At 40.4% G+C, this 20,326-nt stretch overlaps 1 protein-coding gene across 1 annotated transcript in view; it reads left to right on the top strand.

Annotated features, from left to right (window-relative positions):
* drd2l (dopamine receptor D2 like) overlaps positions 1-20,326 on the top strand; it is a 33,173-nt gene that overhangs the window by 9,795 nt on the left and 3,052 nt on the right. Inside the window, exons 2-6 of the mRNA XM_061050048.1 lie at positions 7,387-7,782; positions 11,239-11,348; positions 13,455-13,591; positions 18,905-19,125; positions 20,123-20,206. Coding sequence (XP_060906031.1) covers positions 7,414-7,782; positions 11,239-11,348; positions 13,455-13,591; positions 18,905-19,125; positions 20,123-20,206 — 921 coding nt within the window. The 5' untranslated portion in view covers positions 7,387-7,413. The remainder of the gene's footprint in view (positions 1-7,386; positions 7,783-11,238; positions 11,349-13,454; positions 13,592-18,904; positions 19,126-20,122; positions 20,207-20,326) is intronic.

Genomic DNA, 20,326 nt, shown 5'->3' with positions numbered 1-20,326 from the left:
ACACACAAAGAGACATATTTTTTATCCCGTCTCTATCTAGACTTTTACCAGCCAGCCCCCTGAGTAAAATGTACATGTGAGCTCGGGTGAGCCGATGTGTGAACACAGAAGAAAATATTCAGGGAAATTCACAGCGAGCAGGCAGTGATAATGTCGTTTTTTTTCGATGAATGACTGGTGAACAACCGGTGCATGTGAGTGCACATAATGAGGCAGCTTCCTCTTTTTCTGTTGTTCTTTTCCACTGGTTGTTTCACACGCCCAATTACGCTTAGCAAGGATATAAAGGCCCCAAAAAAATCTGTCATCATATTATCAGATTCTGTCGCTTCATTTGCTGTCTTTGATTTCCAGAACGTCCAGTCCATGTGTGAATAAACAGCTAGTGATGGACGATATACTCGGTCAGAGACGGGACTTATTGAGCTGTGTTGATGCAGGCTGCTCGTAGTTTTTGTTGCACTTGGAGCACATTTTCTTTCTATGTTGACTTTTTAGATACATATTTTTCATACCCATGCTACTCAATCGGGGTGCAGCTAGAGCAGGAACAGACAGCTTTACAAGATCAAAGTAACCCAGTGCACAGCAGGATTGTTCAGATTGACTTTAACGTTTAAATGCATTAAATTTTAAAGTAAATCTGAACAATCCTGGTTATTAAATGCTATTTTTACACATCTGTGTATGCATACATTTTATGCCATTCTTGCATAAAAATGCACCAATTGGTCCGAAAAAAAAAGAAGAAGCTTAACACACCCCTGCAGCTGATGAATGTGTATCTGAGTGTCAAACTGTGCACATGCATCATTCTGAACACTGAAGGTTAAATATGGAAGCAAAGTAATAAGAACAGGAAGGCATGTGTCAGTGCAGGGAGCTTAAAGGCCAGAGTGATATCACATTCATGGTACAGAGAAGACAAAGTTGATCATTAATGTCAGACTTCACTGTAAGTTATGGTTTATCGCTGATACATTCACTGATCTGGTTTTGAAAGATCAATACCCCTGAGTCTGCTTTGGCATTCCCTGCAGTGTGTTTTTTTTTATTTTGCCCTCGGCCAAAAATCATGTCTTCAACAAGATTTGTTTTTAAAGTAATTTCAATTGTTAAAACTAACAAAAGCAGCAGCAGCAGCTTTTCATCGTGTGTTTGCTTTGACTGCAGAGATTTGTGTTAGTAGATTAAAAACCCTGAGAAACACCAAGAAAAACACAAGAAGGTTTTTTCAGAATTTTTGACTTTCAAAAACTAAACCGTGCACAGCTTTTGTCTTATTCTGCTTCTTTACTTATTTGCCTTTTTTAGTGTGTGTACCCTATAAACACAAGGTCTATTCTGCAGCTGGAGATTATTTTCTTTGTTTGACTTATAAACAGATTTTTTCTGTCAAAAATTAGCTCTTAAAATGTGATGCCTTTCCTCGCAGTTTGTTTCATTTGGAGACGAGATTGAGTTCAATTGAGGAAAAGACATGTACGGCTCAGGCCAGACCTCGACCCATTACTGACTGAACACTCGATCTTCTCCGCTGCTGATTACTCCGACCACAGCCGCTCTGTAGAAGCTCAACACTGCACTCTGTTATAGGCTAACGGCTCTTTCCTGGTGTGGCACTCCGTCTCTTTTTGACATCTTTGAACTTCTCTATGATGGAAACGGAGATTCGGAGATTGTCTGATCAAGTTCAACTTCACAAACATGGCTGAAACAGAGCAGTCTAGGTTCTGGGGGAAAGGTTAATCATTTGTGTATTATCATCTGTCAAGAAGATTTTATTTTTCAATTGGCCCGTTTTTGTTCGTCTGCCTTTATGTTATAAGACTTTGTCATTTCCAAAAACGTTTTGAGTTATTGTTTTTTTTTAAAGATTTCTTTTTGGGCTTTTTGTGCCTTTATTGTACAGATAGGACAGTGGATAGAGTTGGAAATCAGGGAGAGAGAGAGTGGGGAATGACATGTGGGAAGGAGGCCACAGGTGGGAGGTGAACCCGGGCCGCCCGCTTGAGACAACAGCCTCCATGCATGGGGCACGCGCACTAACCACTGCACCACCAGCGCCCCTTGAGTTATTGTTTTAATTAAATTAGTAGAAACTTCTTCTAATTCAAATGACTCCTTTAAAGACTGCAGCTTACTTCAATAGTAGTTAAATGGTAAATGGACTTGAACTTGTATAGAGCATTTAGTCTTCTGACTCCTCAAAGCGCTTTTACACCGCAGGTCACACCAACCCAATCACACCCATGCACACTAATGGTGGAGGCTGCTTTGTAAAGTGTCCATCAAAAGTAGCTAATTCCATTAATACGCCGCCAACTTGGGGTTAAGTGTCTTGCCCAAGGAAGGCCATATCGGACATGTGGCTGCAGGAGCTGGGGGTCGAACCCCCAATCTTCCAGTTGCGAGACGACCAACTCCCCCAACTGAGCCGCAGCCGGTCCTGCTTTATGTTTCTAACTATTAGTTATTTAAAGACGTCTTCTAAAAATGTCCCAAAATACAAAATCTTGCCCACGTCTTGAGACGTCTCAACAAAAAGAAATCAAGCTCGACAATAATGTTACAACAATTATGTTACAATATTATGTTACAATAAATCAATTATAAAATGGTTTGATGATTATTATCATCTCTAATCAGGTCTGTTGCAGATTGGCATAATTCACTGATTGATATAGCAAGATAGGAAACATTTGATCTTTTCATTTCAAATGTATAATATGTTGTTGCGTACCCTCCGACTAGGATTCATGTTAACTTTGTGTTTAATTATAAACTCTTTAATAATGCACCTTTAGCAGAGCTTTTTCCTGCTCTGCATTCTAATTATTTTTTAGCAGAAACATTAGACTCTATGCACCGCTGCAAAATCACATATGAAAGGTTAAATTGGGATTCTTCAGTTGAGCACTGGCCACGCTCCTCACTCCTGCACACTGATGCCCCTCGTAGCAATGAGATTGACCTCTACCGTAGTAATGTTGTCTGTGTACACCCCCCCCCCCCCCCCCCCCCCTTCAAGCCCTCCACTGAGTCACATCAGTACAACTGTTTGAAAACAATAAACGTGCCTCACTGGAGGATGTCACTCCTTTGAGTGTGATGTCGGTGGGTGGGATTGAACATTGATATAATTGGCTCCGGTGACGCTGGATATGTGTTGATTAGTGAAATATATCAAAGGTCAGGGTTGGGGAAAAAGACACTGCAAGTAAATGAGACACCTGATGGTGGTGTCAGATTGTGTGAAAATCTCACTGAATTTATTCATGACTTTTGGACTGACAGGAAAGTTTAACCGCAGAGATAAAGTAAGTCAAAAGTCTGTTTTAACTCCCTAACGCTGATAAATATTTAATGCAGCTTTTTGCATGCTCTCACACACGCCTGGCTGTTGGAGTGAATCAGAACAGAGTGACAGGAGGTAAGAGATATATCCTAATCACGCTCCTCTCTGCAGGAAAAAGACGTCAGTAGCAGGTAAAGACGAGTCAAAGCAGAAGATATCCTAGATTCTTTGAAATGGAACGTTTTCTCTGCAGTGTATCCCGTGTGTCTCCTTCTCTCACTCTACATTGCGTCTTTATTTGACCGTGAAAATATTTACACATGTGCTGCATTGCAAATGAATCCATCATTCTTTACTTGTGATCTTATAAAGTTCTGCATATGTTTGTTTTGGATCAGGTTTTAGCTCTTGAATTTCAAACTTTAAAAGAAAAATGACGGCAACAGTTCCCCCTCGGAATAACTGCAGAAAAATACGTTTAAAATACTTCTCTTGAACTCTGCCTCATGAGTTTCAAACACCCCCCGCACTCTTCACACGTCAAATGTCAAACGTACTTGTAGTTCGCTCCCTCATGCAGAACAGACCTGACAGAACAGATAGTTTTCAATGGAATCAAAGTGTTTCAATGGTGAAGAAAAGAAATGAAACACTAAAGTGATTTTCAAACAGCTCCTGCAGGATAATCCTACTCTCAACGGACCTTGTGTATGTTTAGTCATTTCCCCCCCCCCCCCCCCACAATGTGGATAAATTCACTCGTGTCGGTCGTAATTCCCCATGCATGAATCCATCGAGTCAATGAACAGGTGTAGGTGACAGTCTGCACATGTTCCAGCTTCTGTTTTTCGGCTTTCCAGTGTTGCAGAGGGCTGCTCTATCCTCAGCTCTCCCTCTACAAATTGAATTAAAGCAATTATTCAGCGGGAATAGTCACATATGAGCTGCAGATAAGAGGTCAAACAGAGTTCAACTTTAATTTTCCAGAGGGACAGTTTGGCTCATAGACAGGAGTCACTGAATAATAAATGCAAACTGGAGCACCAATGAATAAAAAAAAGTAGTAATTATAAAGATTCAGGAGGAAAATGTGTTAAAGGCTTTGTTCTGCCTGCAGGTTCAACTTTGAGTTGGACACTTTGGAAAAGTTTACAAAACCTCTGTGAATTGAACGTTTGTAATGAAGAGAGGCATCATTGCAGTTGAAGGTGTTTTTTTTTTTTTTACAAGTTTAAAATATTGTTTTCTTGGTTTTTTTTGGTCTGAAAAGGGGAACGTTTTTCGGTGCAGTACTATTTGTGACCACTGAAACGATTGGCAGCAAGACAGAATGGTTTGTGGCTTCTTCTCAATGATTTCATGTTTGTGATAGGCGCTCACAGACGCCATGACCTAAGACCTGATCGATGCACTGCTGTTTTATGTTTACTCCACGTTTGATGATCCACTGTGGTCACGTTCCTCTCAGATTTGTTTGACGGTTTATTAAAGACTCTCACACTTTACCTTAAAGTGCTTAGGCTGACTGTCGCATAAACCCCAAACAAACAATTTCCAAAATAAACAGGCCTTTATTGTGAAATCAAATCAGAGGGGGATAAAACAAATTCATCAAACAAAGAACTGAGGTGAAACACATGACCACTGTTGCCTTGGTTAAAGACTGTTCCCTTGGTATCTTCCACAGTGTCCCACTCACACACCTGCCTTAAGTGGTTAGAAGAGGATAAAATCACTCTAAAAGTGCAGAGCATTTACAATGTTGCAGATAAACCTGGACAGAAACCCCATCAAAATGGTAAATCCTTCCCAATGGATAGCTGATTGTGGTCGCGTTTTCTGTCTCTGCAGGTGAAGATTACCCTGAGCCCCCCCCCAAGGTCCAGTTTAGATTCACAGACTTCTCTATTGGCAGAGTAACCGTTCACATGGCTGTTATTCACTTGATTTGGAGAATGCATGAAGACCAGTGCTTTCCGCCTCTTACACTCTCACTATGGGCTCTTTGCTGATATCAACCAGAGCCCACTCAAACGTGATTGGTGTCTCGGACAAAAAAATGGAAGTCCGAATAATTCAGCTACTAAATTACAGAAATCCTTCTCTGAAAGACTTGTATTTAAAGATTGCATATTGTATTGAAAATGTTCTGTTTGAAAAAGCTTTGCTAAGGCTTTTTTCGTGGAATGGTTTGTGTTTGACTTTGTTTAAACAAGACATGCAACGTCATTGTCAACGTCACCTGTTGCCAAAAGCATCTCCAGGAAGTCAGACAATCGAGGACGTGTCGAGACTTTCTTGTCTGGGCCTGCCCAACTGGGGCGATGACTTATGCAGGGTTGTATTAAATATGTGTGTACTTACAAATGAATAGCATTTATTGACCCTTTCTTTGCTCTAATCATATCTACTTTAACTTGTAACAGATAAGTATCATGCACATTTTATGTTCCACCTTATATAGCTGTACCTTTAGCGGTACAGTCTGTAAGATATCTGCTGAATTAAATCACGAGATGACCTTAGAATAGAATCATTTTTATTTGTCATTGTACATGTACAACAAAATTTGGTCAGTGTAAAGGAACCTTCTTAAAACGCTAGAAATAAATGAAAAATAAGAGATTCTAAGAACACATTACACTTTCAGGCACATTCACATTCATTAACATTCTGCTGGGGTACAGATACAGATTATACAATCATTGTTTTTGCAGTGTTAAGTGCAGTTACAGCTCTCGGGTAGAAACTGTTTTTCAGTCTGTTTGTCCGGGTTTTGATTGTCCTGAAACGCCTGCCTGAGGGCAGCAGTTCAAACAGAGAGTGTCCGGGGGGAGATGGGTCTTTCTTACTAAATCATCAGACGTTAAGAAAACATGATGTTGAAGTGCTGGCTTCTCACAGTGCAGCAGACAGTATGTCCTGAATGGTCTGTTTGTGATTTGACCAGAGAAGATATTAGGCGGTTTGAAGGCACCCCCATGATGCCGTTTTGGATGTCCCTCGGTTTTCCAGGCAAACGACAAACCAACAGGTGTTGCAGCGATGAAAGCGGGCAAGCCACCTTGTTCAGATAGAACTGATTGTTCCCGACCTAAAAAGCCTCTTCGATAATAAAGTCTGCGACCAGAAACGTTGTAAAACTAGGATAAATATTGGAGATGCTTTTGAAAAATGGAGAGAGGTTAGAACGCAGAAAGGTTTCAAGCTTCCTGCGTGCGCATCGGCTCTAGGGAGAAGGGGGCGGCGGGAGACAGCTCTTTTCAATGTTTTGAATTTGGACTGCAGTACCAATTTTAAACTCTAGGTGTCAGAGTTACAATATTGCTCCTTTGAAGAGTAACACAACAGAGTGTCAACATTTAAAACTTCATGAACTTAATTCTTTAAGGACTCAAATAAAGAGTTTGTCCGAAGTCACAACTTAAAGAACTAACAAGTGCTACTTTGAAATGCAAAGGAGCTAGCGGCCTGTTTCAACTCAGCCCTAATAGATGATTTTAACACAAGTCCCGCTTCTGACAGAGAAAATAGCCAATCATAGTGTGGGTTGGCCAATCAGATTTCAAGGGTGGCCCTGGATCCACTCCTACAGAAAAGGGGTTGAACGAAAACCCCAGATAAAATAAAGCAACTTGTTTCTCCTGTCAACAGTTGAAAAACGTCACAAAGGTGAAAGTTTCAAATAGCTGAATTGATTTGACTTGTACAAAGTGTCAGAGCACAAAGTTTCCCGCCCATGACTTTGAGCGACCACCTTTAGGTTGACCCGTTAGAACACCAGAGGCCAAAAAGAAATCTAAAAGAACATTTATCTCGGTGTCTGACCTTGACTGTGTGTCCTTAGTTGCGTATTGGCGAGGTGTGGTGTTGTTTGAATGCAGGTCCTGTGTGTTGTTTTGCCAAGGAGAGACCAAAGACAAATTCCCTGTCCTCATAGAGCCACAATAACATTTTCTTTTTCAGCTTTATTCTCCTCTGTTGTCAAACTGATGCTACTTTTTGTCCAGTCTCTCTTGAATTGGTTGTAAAGCAGATTTAAGGGTCCATTTGTCTTCATCTTTTCTCTTCATGTCCTCAATTGTCAGGTTGACCATGTCCACCGAAGCGAGATCATGACTGTACTCAACGAGTCGGAGACCTCCCCTTCCTCCCTCCCCTTCTCCTCCCTCCAGCACAATCTCTCCCTCCTCGTCACCCATGACCCTTCTTACTCCCCCATATCCTTCCCTACCTCCTCCTCCTCCTCCCTGACGTCCTCTAACTGCACCAGCCCGTCCTCCTCTTCCTCTCCTACCTATAACTTCTACGCCGTGCTCCTGGTGCTCCTCATCTTCTGCGTGGTGTTCGGGAATGTGCTGGTGTGCGTGGCCGTGTCGCGGGAGCGCGCCCTGCAGACCACCACCAACTACCTCATCGTGTCGCTGGCCGTGTCCGACCTGCTGCTGGCCACGCTGGTCATGCCCTGGGGCGTCTACCTTGAGGTGTGTGTGTCTGCATTTTTTCTGCATTCATTCCTTGCTTCACGGTCAGTACACTTGGCTTTTTCTGTATTGTAAGCACAAAAAAACAAACAACTCAGCTTCATACATAACTCAAAATGGTGTAGCTCTACTGCCTTTTTTTCCAGAAATTTCTGAAGCATTTATCACAAAAGCCCATGACAAATAACCGCAAGCACATCATGTTTTAAAGCGGCAGTCACAGATGACAGATATGAATTATGAAGGCAAGGCAAGTTTATTTATATAGCACATTTCAGCAGCTCAAAGTGCGTCAAACAAGACATCAGAAGCATCAAGACAAAGGAACACAGAAACATAACACAGAAAAATCACAAAAGTAAATATTGTCTTTATTTGATGGTTTATTTGATAGGGATAGAAATCCAATGCAAATATCATCATGTTTATAGTGATGCTAATTTGAAACACTCGTCCCTAGAAGATTTAAACAGTTAAAAGGAAAAAGGGTAAAAGTTACAGTGCAGTTTAAAACCTTTAACATCTTGAAATAAATGTATTAAAACGGTTTAATGACAGGCAGCTGTAATCAGGTGAGTCTTCCACCTGGATTTAAAAGAGCTGAGAGTTTCAGCAGACCTTCAGTTTTCTGAGTTTGTTCCAGATATACGGAGCGTAGAAACTGAACGCTGCATCTCCGTGTTTGGTTCTGACTCTGCTCGGGGACAGAGAGCAGACCTGATCCAGACCACCTGAACGGTCTGGGTGGTTCATAGTTAGTCAGAGAGGTCACTAATGTATTATGGCCCTAAACTTACTGTTCTGATCTTTCTGTCATTTTTAACAAATGTACAGTGTCTTCTGGTTCATGAAAAGCGCTTTATAAATCAAATGTATTTTATTACTAACCATTCAGCGCGTTATAAACCAGCAGCAGTATTTTAAAAGCTATTCTCTGACAGACAGGGAGCCAGAGTAAAAACCTCAGAACTGGACTGATGTGATCCACTTTTCTTGGTCTTGGCGAGGACTCGAGCAGCAGCGTTCTGGATCAGCAGCAGTTTTCTGACTGATGTTTTAGACAGACCTGTAAAGACACTGTTACAGTATGTGTACAGCTATTTTGCCCTGGATGTTAAACCTATATATGTATATGGAAAACAGGCTGCAAAATATATATTTTTTTCAAATATGTAACTCAATAGTTTGTTCACTGATAAATAGTTAATATAGCTATAAGGATGAACCATGTAAACAGTGTTCACACAAAAACAGCACCTGCATTAATTATAACTTCATCATTTGAGTCATTTAAAATAAAAAATAAAATAAAACACACACACCGGTTATTCTTCCTCAACGAGAGAATTTACTTATTTTCTTGATCTTATGTAGGGAAAGCAAATAACCCTGAGTGGTAGTCTGTTGTTTGACCAAATAAGAAAGCTATTAGTAAACATCTTCTTGGGCTTTTAGAAATGACAATGCACATTTTCAAGCTTTCTAAAGTTCTAGTCCCAAAACAACATGTACTGTTCTGTCTGTTTATTGCTGAGCTTGTTTTATGAGTATCTATTGTTGAGTTTGTTGAAGGCACATCTAGGGACGGGCTTTGTAAGTTAGCTTAGGCTATAATTAGCATTAGCGATAGCAATTTCATTTATATAGCACATTTCATTACAGATAAGCTCAATGTGCTTTACATTGAGGTTAAAAACAAAATCAAAACACATCGTACAAAAGAAATGTTTCCACAGCCATTAATAAGATTCAGAGATCTAATCAATGAAGTCATACACACAACGAAGCAAACATCAGTTACCACAAAAGTGATACATACACACACACATACAAAAAATAACTATTTATATGCTTTGGAGAACAGATAGGTTTTGAGTTTTGTTTTAATAGTAGGTAGTGATGGACCTCAGCTCAGCGGCGAGTGTGTGGCCACTGTTCACTCGCTCCCTACGTGTTGTCACTATACAAATAAACATTAAAAATGAAAGTACAGAAAGTTGAATGTACAGTATATCATCACTTTGCTTGTTTTGTCTAAACAACAGCAACAAGTTGTAATGTATCGTGTCTTATTAAACTGTGAAATTCAGAATCTGGACCTGTAGCGATTTCTGTTATTTGTGCTTGAAAAACAATTATCCAAAAGGTTGCAGATTGATTTATTTTTCTTGCTCATTAGCTGACTAATGAATTGAGTAATTATCACGGCGCTGAAAACAAAAACAAACATCCCCCTTAAATGTAGAGAGCAGGAGAAAGATTACTCTTTAACGTGTTTACAGGAATGCAAGGTTATGAGGTTAATTTAACCCTGCAGCGATAACGATGCCGCCTGCTCTCATTCTGCCCTGATTTACATCCAGGTTCCTGCATTTTCAAATCCTGTCGCAGCTTTCTGCGTAAAAGCCTCTGAAACTGCTAAAAGTGCTGATTTCACAGAGTGTAAGAGGACAACGCTGCTCACTTTGTCTAACTGTTTAAAACTCAAATGTAATCAGTTCTAATTAGCCAATTATCGTGGATGATGGACTCAGAAAATGTGTTTGGCATCTTCAGACTGTTATCAAACATGCTGCTGATTAATTCATACTAAATAGCTGTGATTACTTGTAATAAGTTTGACTAATTGTTTCAGCTCCTGGCTCTACTTCCTGTGGCTGGTAATTATTAAAACAGTGTCACTGCAGGTCGGAGAAACTCACTGAATAAATGACAACAACCTTGGAGAGTCAAATCAGTAACAATATAATGGGAAATAACAAAACCAAGTCTCACGCCATTAAAAAAAAAAATTAATGCCATGGGCAAAAATAACTATTATTTCTTATCTAACCGAAAACCAATTATCTTTTTAAAATTATGATAAGGGAGATAAAATGGTGCTGTTAAATTCTGTGTGGGTAAATTGGGTCATTTTAAAAGATATCATGTAAACGGAATTAAATTTAAAGAAAAAGTCGCCCCGCTGGTGTTTAAGCCTCCTGAATATTAATGCTGTTCCTCCTGTATTAAGATGAATTATATGGGTATGGTTGTAGAAAGTAAAGTTTGTAAAATGGAGGAAAAAAGGCGGATGTGTGTGAATGGGGGACCGTGCGTTTGCTGTTGTGGCTCCAAAATTATGGAACGATTTACCTCAGCACGTTAAACAGGCCTCTTCTCTGCCTATTTTTAAATCTCGTCTTAAGACCCATCTTTTTTCCCTGGCCTTTGACACACACTAAGACGTCGACTTATTTCTTTCTTTCTTTTATTTCTTTTTTGCGTGCCTATTCATTTTACTGATGTTTTATGTATTTTAACTTGATTCTGTATTTCACATGTAGTTTTCTTTTATCTCATGTGAGCTGTTATGCATTTTATTTATTCTTCTGTACAGCACTTTGGTCAACTGTGGTTGTTTTAAAGTGCTTAACAAATAAAGTTGGATTGGATTGGAATGTGCTTTTTTTGCAGGTAGTGGGAGAGTGGCGCTTCAGTCTGATCCACTGTGACATCCTGCTCACCCTGGACGTCATGATGTGCACCGCCAGCATCCTCAACCTCTGTGCCATCAGCATCGACAGGTGGATTATCCCGCTGTCTTTACTCTGTCTCTTTCACTCGACGTGTTTCTCCTTTCTTGATGCTTCTTCTGGTGGATGTGTCACACACTTACCTCATCACTCTCTCATTTCTTACGCTTTAACTCTCTCTCTCTCTCTCTCTGAATTTTCTTGAAGGGAGTTGATTATAAATAATTTCACGTTGATTTTTATCCAAAGCTGACATTAAATCAATGCATCATTTCTTTACTTTCTGCATGGCATGATTGATCTTGACTGATGCACTCTGCTTCAACAAAGAGCTGACGCACAAGAGCTGCACAAACACACACAAAAAAAAGCACATCCACTAAAAACTTTATGGATTGATCCATCACACAGCTGTCAGAGCAGCAGGACAGAAGCTTCACACACTGTCGTCATCTGTTTTTCTTCCAGCAGGTGATGACAGGCCTCCTCTCCATCTTCCACAGTATCCTCTGCTGTCATTAAGTTACTTGTTCTTTGTGGATGAAGGAGACCAGGATTTGTCCGTCCACCTGTCGCCCTCTTCATGGGTCCAGGGGGAGGTGACCAGACGCAGAGCGGGCAGAACGCCTGCAGCTTTGTCCTCATAACTCAGACAAAGTGACACATCGAGGCTGCGGCCGTTTAAACTTGTATAATTAGGCGCAGTAAATTTAAGGATAAAGTCTTAATTGCTTTGTCAAAGCATTGTACGACTTTAAATACCCTGCAGCAGGAAAGCTGTCTCGGCTCCATGCCTTTAACGGGTTTAAAATAAAACAGTGACTGCAAGGTCAAAGTGCTGACAACTTTCATTTGGGATACTTAATCCTGATCAGAAGAACGGTGAAGGCGCCAAAAACATTTAAAACACCATCATCCAATTTTAAATGTGAGGACATAATTTGATAAATTAGCATAATCCCTGATAAAGTTATCATCATTAATGTGTCTGCTGTATAATTACTTGTGATTTCAGGCCATGATAAGGGCTGGGTTGTACAAAATAGAGTTAGTTTATAACTAGATTTGGCAACTTTTAAGAGCCCTTTAATTACTCATTTTCCTTTAAAAAAACAAAACAAAAACCTTGCATCTATCAAGAACTCGCACGGCTTTGGCTCTCGTTATTGACTTTGCTCACCGAGGGGACGAGACCATTCGCACGTTCAGCCAACCAATCATCAGCCAGGCAGACAGACAGAGCTGTGAAATGTCTGTCAGTGTCTGTACTCAATGACCCAAGTGATTCCCAGTCCCGTTGCTTTGCTGTTTTCTGGGTCTTTTAAAAAGTCTAGATAAGTTTTATTTCCTCTTTGACCACGCCAGAGTTAATAAAATAAAAGTGCTACTTCCTCTTTATTCACCACTTTTCAGACCTTTAGTTCCTACCACGGCAAACGGAGGTGTTTAGATTCATACTGATCAATCAGTCAATCAATCATTATTTTTATATATATCACTCTTGAGATGCTTTACAAAAGCGCATAAGGGATAATATGCATAAAGGATTTCTTCTTTGTATTCCACTCGTTCATGTTGTCCACACTGCCTTGCCGCTGAGGTGGAGGTCGGAGCAGGCCGTGCATGAATAAGGATGGCGGTGGAAGTGAGATGACGCAGTCCGATGGTAGTGGCTGGGGGTCAGGGACGTTGGGTGCTGATGAGATGATATCAACTTTAAAAATAATAATAGCTCATGATGAAGGTGATGAGAGTGAGATAATTGAGCTAAACCTTAGGTGTTAAGCTTTATGGTTATCATTACATCTCTGATCAGTAAATTTGCATGTGAGCCTGGATAATAGAAGCACGCTGAAGAAGACTGCTCACACTCACACCTGCGCTCATAATGTAGAACTGTGATTGGTTTTGACTCAGTGCTCCGCGGGTGTTTTGTCCCCTCAAGGCAGTGAAACTGGATCCGACAGCTTCCGTCTGTTTGAGAGGGCACTGGAAGTTTGTGCTCTGAATTAAGTGCCTGTGTTTTACTTTGAAATATGTGCAAACATGGCATAACATGTGTGTTGTCTGTGTTGACGTCAGGGATCAAACTCAGGCACTAGAAGTACGAGAGTCATGCTGATGTATGTTCTGTGTGCTTCGTGTTCTCTGTTGCAGGTACACAGCGGTGGCCATGCCGATGCTCTACAACACCAGGTACAGCTCCAGGAGGAGGGTGGCAGTGATGATCGCTGTGGTGTGGTTCTTGTCTTTTGCCATCTCCTGCCCTTTACTGTTTGGACTCAACAACACCGGTAACAGCTGACTCTGATCAATCTCTGAAGTTACTCCCCACTTGCTTGTTTAGGTTTTGTTTGCTAAACCAGGCTGTACATTGTAACACCTCTTATCCACCCAAAGTATGGGGAGCTTTTACTCCTAGGAGCTACTTTTAGTGATACTGAAAAGTTTGTCCTTTTGTCTACTGTTGTCCATGATTCCCTAGAGGTCTGTATAGGGTGGTGCTGCTTTGTGGCTGACACGCTCATGAGATACAATAAAAAAAATGAAATAAGGTATATTAAAGGAATGGTTTGTTAATTCCACCACCAGGGGGCTCTCAATCAAAACAATAACAGAATATGTCGAGGCTGGCGGGGAATCATGGGAGTGATTCTCTCTGCTACTCTCCCCTACCCTCAATGAAAACAAACTCCCAGTTGACCCTGTAAAGACGAAGGGGCTAAAAAGCCCTGGAGAGAAAATATTTTTACCAATCCGAGTATAATTTACATGACGTTTTTAATCACAGCAGCGCATACAGCAACAGCACGTCAGCTTTCAGTTGCAGTTTCCATTTCCTTATGTGTAGCGGCCTTTGACGTAACATCTAGTGTTTCCATGGCAACGATAAACATGTTGTGTCTGTTATGGCGATTCTTTCATGGCAGCCGCTATGACAAGACACCTCCAGTTACAAATATAAAAGTCAAGTTTCTCTGTCTTTGATAACTGTAGGAAATATTTGAGGTCATGTCAGTACTCATCAAAATATATATACCATAGGTTTAGTAAATCTTAAATTAATTTAGATATTTGAGTGTAAAATTCTACATATTGTATCTTTAAAGTGTAAGATAAAGTAGGAAAGATTTTTATATTGTACATCATTTTAATTCCGGAGGTAGATGAGGTGACATGTGATGTGCAATGGCAAAGTTCAGCAGCTGTGCAAGTAATTTAAAAAAGCGTTCAGAAAATGAGTTGAAGAATGTTCTGATCCAACAATTTGATGGCTTGAGGAAAGAACTTTCCTCATCTACAGTTTTCGACTTCAGGCTGTGATAATGTCTGCCAGAGTACTCTACCTGTCTGATATATATTCAGCACTACAAGTACCATCTCTTAACTCTATGCACTTTCAAAAACTACTTCTCCCACAGCAGGGATCTTCTGGGACGTAAAAATCCCTGTTAATTGAATACTGGTCCCAACGGTGGAAACTCTAAGTACCTCTTTAAGTCCTTTGTTCCTGGGAAGGTTACTGATTTACAAAAGCAGCTGAGGTGTCTGGTCCTTCAATAAAATAGTACCACTTAAAATGTATCAATGTGTCCTCATTAAACAGGATGTGTTAAAATGTTGGTGAAATAGTGGGAAAAAAACATGTCTCTTGAATAAAATTGTCTTTATCTTTTCAGTCCTTTCTTGTACAAAGAAAATTGAAAAGAAAATGCAATTTTGTTGCCCTAAGCTATAGTCAAAATTTAGTCAAAACCAAGCTGCAACCTCTGGTGTTGAAAAATTATGCCAATGCAGAAGTTCAAAATCCTGCAGTTTGTAGAGCATCTGCTTGAGGCTGCCTCCATGAGCCCCAGAAGGATGTTTTTCATAACACATCAGTTTTGATTTTATTAATAATATGAGATTGGCATAGTTGGGTGGCCTGATAATGGTGCCTGAGGCTGGCCTGATTGACCGGCGGGAAAGGATTTACTGTAGCGTTTTGTCAGGAGGCTAGAAACCCGCCTCAGCTCCAGCTCTTACATTGACTCAAATTAGGCTGAGGCGGATTTCCAGCTTGGGTTCTGCCTCCAATGAGCCTCCAAAAGCCCCCTGCAGTAACAGATGGCTGAAGTCACTCAGGCTTCGTCCATTTATTTATTTACAGTCTATGGCTAAAACATGTCAACAGTAGAAATAGTTCACATATTGATTGTTAGGTGATATGTCAATATTTAAACGTAATGATCAAGAAGCAACCCCCAGTGTTAAATAATGAAGCCAGTGCAGAAGTGGAAAAACAAACTGCAGTTCCTCGGGTGTCCACTAGAGGCTGGCTCCAAAAGCTGCGTAATTCACATGCTAACCCATTAAAAAAAAAGCCCATTTTGACAGCAGAAACAAACATGTTTACAGCCTGGTTAAAACTGATTTTATTCTAAATAGTTCATGTGTTTAATGGTACCCAAAGTACGGGGGATGATTTTTTTTTTGTATTACTCGTCCTCTTTGATACTCAGTCAGTGCTGCATGGGTGTTGAAGAATATTTTTTTAAATTGTTGAAAAGAACGTGTCCCTCTGGTGCTTTTCAGTATGGGGATCTAACTTAGAAGCTATTGATGCGGTCTGAAGCACTCAGAGGGGTATAAATAAAAAGCCTGTAATTCATCAGGGCTACAGATTCATACATCGCTATGAATCTGTAGCCCTGATGAATTAAAGGCTCTTTATTTATATAAAAATATATATATAAGAATATAAAGCCTTTAATTCATCAGGGCTATGAATCTGTAGCCCTGATGAATTAAAGGCTCTTTATTTATACCACTCTTGAGTGCCTCAGACCAATTCAATGGCTTCATCCATTTAGATTTTATGAAGGATAAGAGTAACACATAATTAGGGGCGTGGCTAATATGACTGCAAGTGGGCGGGTTGTAGCTGTTCGCTAGGAGGCTTAGGGCCCGCCTTAACCCCACCTCTTTGCCTGTTACTAGGTTGATCGAAAGTTAGTTTGAGACAACATTTCCAATATGGAAACCATCATCAGTGGGCTTCAAAAGTCTGCTTCAGAATACCAGTGGTTCTGTTACATCCAGAGTCCAAACCTTAAATTCTTAATTTATGTATACTGATTAAAGCTGCTACTCAGCCTTTTAAGAGCTTTGGTGATGGTGCTGTAGATGCAAATGCGGGGAAAACTTGTTTTTGCTAGAGTATTTTAATTTAATGACAGGCTGCTTGGTCATAAATGGGGTCGAGGGTCTCCTTTGCACATATGGTCGTAAGGCACAAAAAGCTTTGTCTTTTAAGTTATACTATTTTGGAAAAATGATGATTGGCTAAATTTACTCCACAGCTGCTTTTGTTTTTTCTTTGCAATACTGTTTTTAAGCCTCAGCCTCTCTGATATGTAATTAAAAGAAGGACACACTCAATTAACTGATGGAGCCAAAAGCAGACTTGTTTATTCAAACACACCAGCTTCAGTCTCCCGCTCCCATCTGTCCCTAAATTAGATTCTCAATCTTTGATGAGAAAGTAAACACATTCTGTACATCTGCTCAGTCGACAAACCTTATAAACCTACCACATTACACTTAAATATCCATTAGCACAGACCATTGGGTATCATATTTCCATATGTTGTTGTTCTCATCGAGAGAAGGACAGGTGACGTCTGCACTGCAAACGAGTGGGCACACATAATCCTCGCTCGGGTTGTTGTCTCACAAAAGGAGCTGGAGTGAAGATGCTCTGCTGCTATAACCTCTGACTTAATGAAGCTATGAGGAGGGACTTAAGCTTTGGATGTGCTCATATTGAAGTCAAATGAAACCACTTCAGAATAAGTAGGGGGGGGGAAGTAATGTGAGAGTTCAGTTGATATACTGGTGATAAGAGATCAAACCAAGAGAGATTCTGATGGAAATGTACTTTTCACATAAATTGTCACTCCGGTTGTGTGATAATGTTTTTTTACCTGGATCAAATACATGGGCATGCAAATTTCTTGCAGTTCTTTCACTTTAAACATTTAATCTGTTAAGAAAACTATCAAACAACCAGATCCAATGACTTGTTGATGCATGTGCAAAAGCTCAAGTTATTTCCTAACTTCTGAAACAGCGATTGAAAAAACTGCCTTTACTCAGGGTCTGTTATTATTCCAGAAAAAGGAAAAAAGAGATTTTGGAGAAATATCCACATTTTCAAGACCATTTGATGGACAACAGCTTTTTCAGTTTCAAACACCGTGAATGCTGCTAAATGGTCTGAGTTGATTGTGGGCAGTGTTCAAGTTCAACCTTGAACTCTGAGCCTGTGTAGGTTCTCAGACTTCCAGGTCATGGTAAATTTAAAGCTTGATTCAAAGTTAAACTGGACTTGGTTGAAAGATCTTGAGGACCTTTTGACCTCTCCTCTGAACGACCTCTTCAGTTCTAAACTAACTGTTGGATGGAGCCAGAAATGTAAGAACTATGTGGCTTAAATGTGTGGTTAAGCATGCTAATGATCCATCATTGGGGTCACCCAATGACCCACAGACAGCGTTGTTAACGACTCAAAGGGAAATTAGGTCAATGACTCTCATGTGAGTCATCCTAGATCATTAGCATGCTAATGATCCACAGAGGCTTACATTTCTGGCTCCGTCCACCAGAAAGTTTAGAACGCAAGAAGCCTTTCAGAGGAGAGGTGAGACGTCTTCAAGTCCAGTTGCCTTTGGATCAAGCTTCGAACTCAGCATTTATCTTTCTTGTTTAACTTTAGGAAGTACGATACATGTATTTAGAGTCAGGAATTTAATTAGATGCCACTCTGTATTAGAGGCTACAGACAGGAAAAGGTTAGCTTAGCTCATTCTTTTAGCACACAACCTGGAAGCAGGGAGAAACAGCTGGTCTCCCTCTCATACGTTTAAACCGCTGACTGTATATTAACATGGACAGCTCTGTAAGTCATGATATTACATATGATCTTTTTGCATCAAATAACTAATAGCCTACAAACTATACTACTCAGAAAAATGAACACTTGGACATAAATCAATGTGATTATAACTAACAATCACAACAGAATCCGGGTTTGACACCGAATGTATTTGATGTGTATTTTGACTTTATAGTTTGACCCATCTGTATAAATGGCGGACAGTCTGCAGCCAGTCAGCAGGGGGAGCGCTCCATACTTAAGCTGCACTCCCAGGCGGCGGTTTCTCTGTCAATTTGAATAATAATAATGATGATAATAAAACACTTTTTCAAGAGGGATGATGCACAAAACAATTTCTTGGCTTGGAGTATTAAAAAGCAGATATCTTCTACCGTTGGACAGAACCTCTGCTTCTAGCCTTAATGCTAAGCTAAGCAAACCTTCCTCTTGCTCTAATATAATAAACAATGTGTGTGCTATTGAACTCAACCTCAACCTTGGAACAGATGGGGAAAATAACATTTACCTAAATCTCAAATAGTTTTACAAACACATTTTGATAAAAAAAAAAAAAAAGAAAAAGCATTAAATATCGAAACTGAAACAAAGATAAATGATGTATTGTAATAGTCTAAAATCCTGTACAATGTAAATGATTTTAATTATTCTCTCTTCTTTTCTGTATTAGCAAGTAGGGAAGGCACCACATGCAGCTTTGCAGATCCAGCCTTCGTGGTCTACTCATCCGTGGCCTCCTTCTACGTTCCCTTCATCGTGACTTTGCTGGTGTACGCGCAGATCTGTGTGGTTCTGCGCAAACGAGGCAGACGGACCGCCCCGCGGCGCAGACAGGCCCTGCCTCCCACGCTGAGCGCTCCTGAGGCAGGAGAAGGTCATCGACACAGGAAGGTAGAGTCACAAAATTGGATTTGCGGCTGCTCCAAACATTACACCTCATTTGCTCCTGCTATCTGTTCTGTCTCAAGGTGTAATTCACAAAGCATATCGTGTGAATGATATCCAGGAGCCAAATAAGTGTGCTGCTCCGTGCAGTTTCGTTGGGTTTGTGTCTGAATGTTGAGAGAAACTATCTTCACCTTTAGTCTTCATTGGGCTGAGCTCTCAGGCAGATGAAGCACGATTCTGTCCACATGAAGACAATGAGCAAAGAGGGCAGAGGAAACCTTTAAAGTTCATTTTGAGACCAGTCTTGAAAAATGTAATATAACTTTCACAGTTCAATTAATCTTTCTCCCTGAATGCAGCAGGCAAGGGTAAACGGTTGAAAAAAAAACAACACTTGAATCCTCGACGTGTGTAAGAGCTCCAGACCGTCTCCGCATGTGGATAAAGTGTGAAACCGCTGACGGCCCCGGACTGATTTAACCCCTGGTTGTATTAATAATAGTGTGTCAAAGATATATTTACAGACTTTATTTACAGATCATTTATTTTGAGTCATCCAGAAGCGGTATTTTCCTGATCAGTGTTAACTTTGGACATGATGTAGTAACAGACGCTTTTTGCAATGAGGACGACTTGCATTGTCAAGGGCCAATTCCTCCCAACATGCACTGTGCAATGGTTCAGTTAGATACCTGCTAACAACACTGGCGGTTGTGGGGGCAGACGGTGACTTTTCCCACACATTTGCACAGATTTAGTGGCCCAGAAGCCATGCAATCCTTTTGTGAATCAGGCCCTCAGTTCTTAATGAATTAATCAACCTTTATTTGTATAGCACCAATACATAATTTTTGTATTGAGCTCAAGACACTAAAAAAAGAGCAGGTAAAAGACCTGAGACTATGCAACATTTAGCAAAGTTACAGTGGCAAGGAAAAACTTCATTTTGAAAGGCAGAAAAAAGCTGTCCAAATCATCCTGCAACGTCCTTCTCTTTCAGAATAAGTGTACACAACCAGAGGATGTGAAGTTGTGCACCCTCATCCTGAGACCTGCTACTGCTGGCCCTCAGCGAAAGAAAGTGGTAATTATTTGACTCAGTGCAAAGATGCAACAACACAACTCTTTGCATTCACTGTCACTCTCCTGTCTTTCTAATAACAGTCCTCCAGCTCTGCGATTATGCTTTGTTTACTCCAATGCA

This window comes from Labrus mixtus, chromosome 11 (assembly GCF_963584025.1).
Source record: "Labrus mixtus chromosome 11, fLabMix1.1, whole genome shotgun sequence".
NCBI classification, from domain to species: Eukaryota; Metazoa; Chordata; class Actinopteri; order Labriformes; family Labridae; genus Labrus; species Labrus mixtus.
This window is presented reverse-complemented; position numbering and strand designations above follow the sequence as displayed.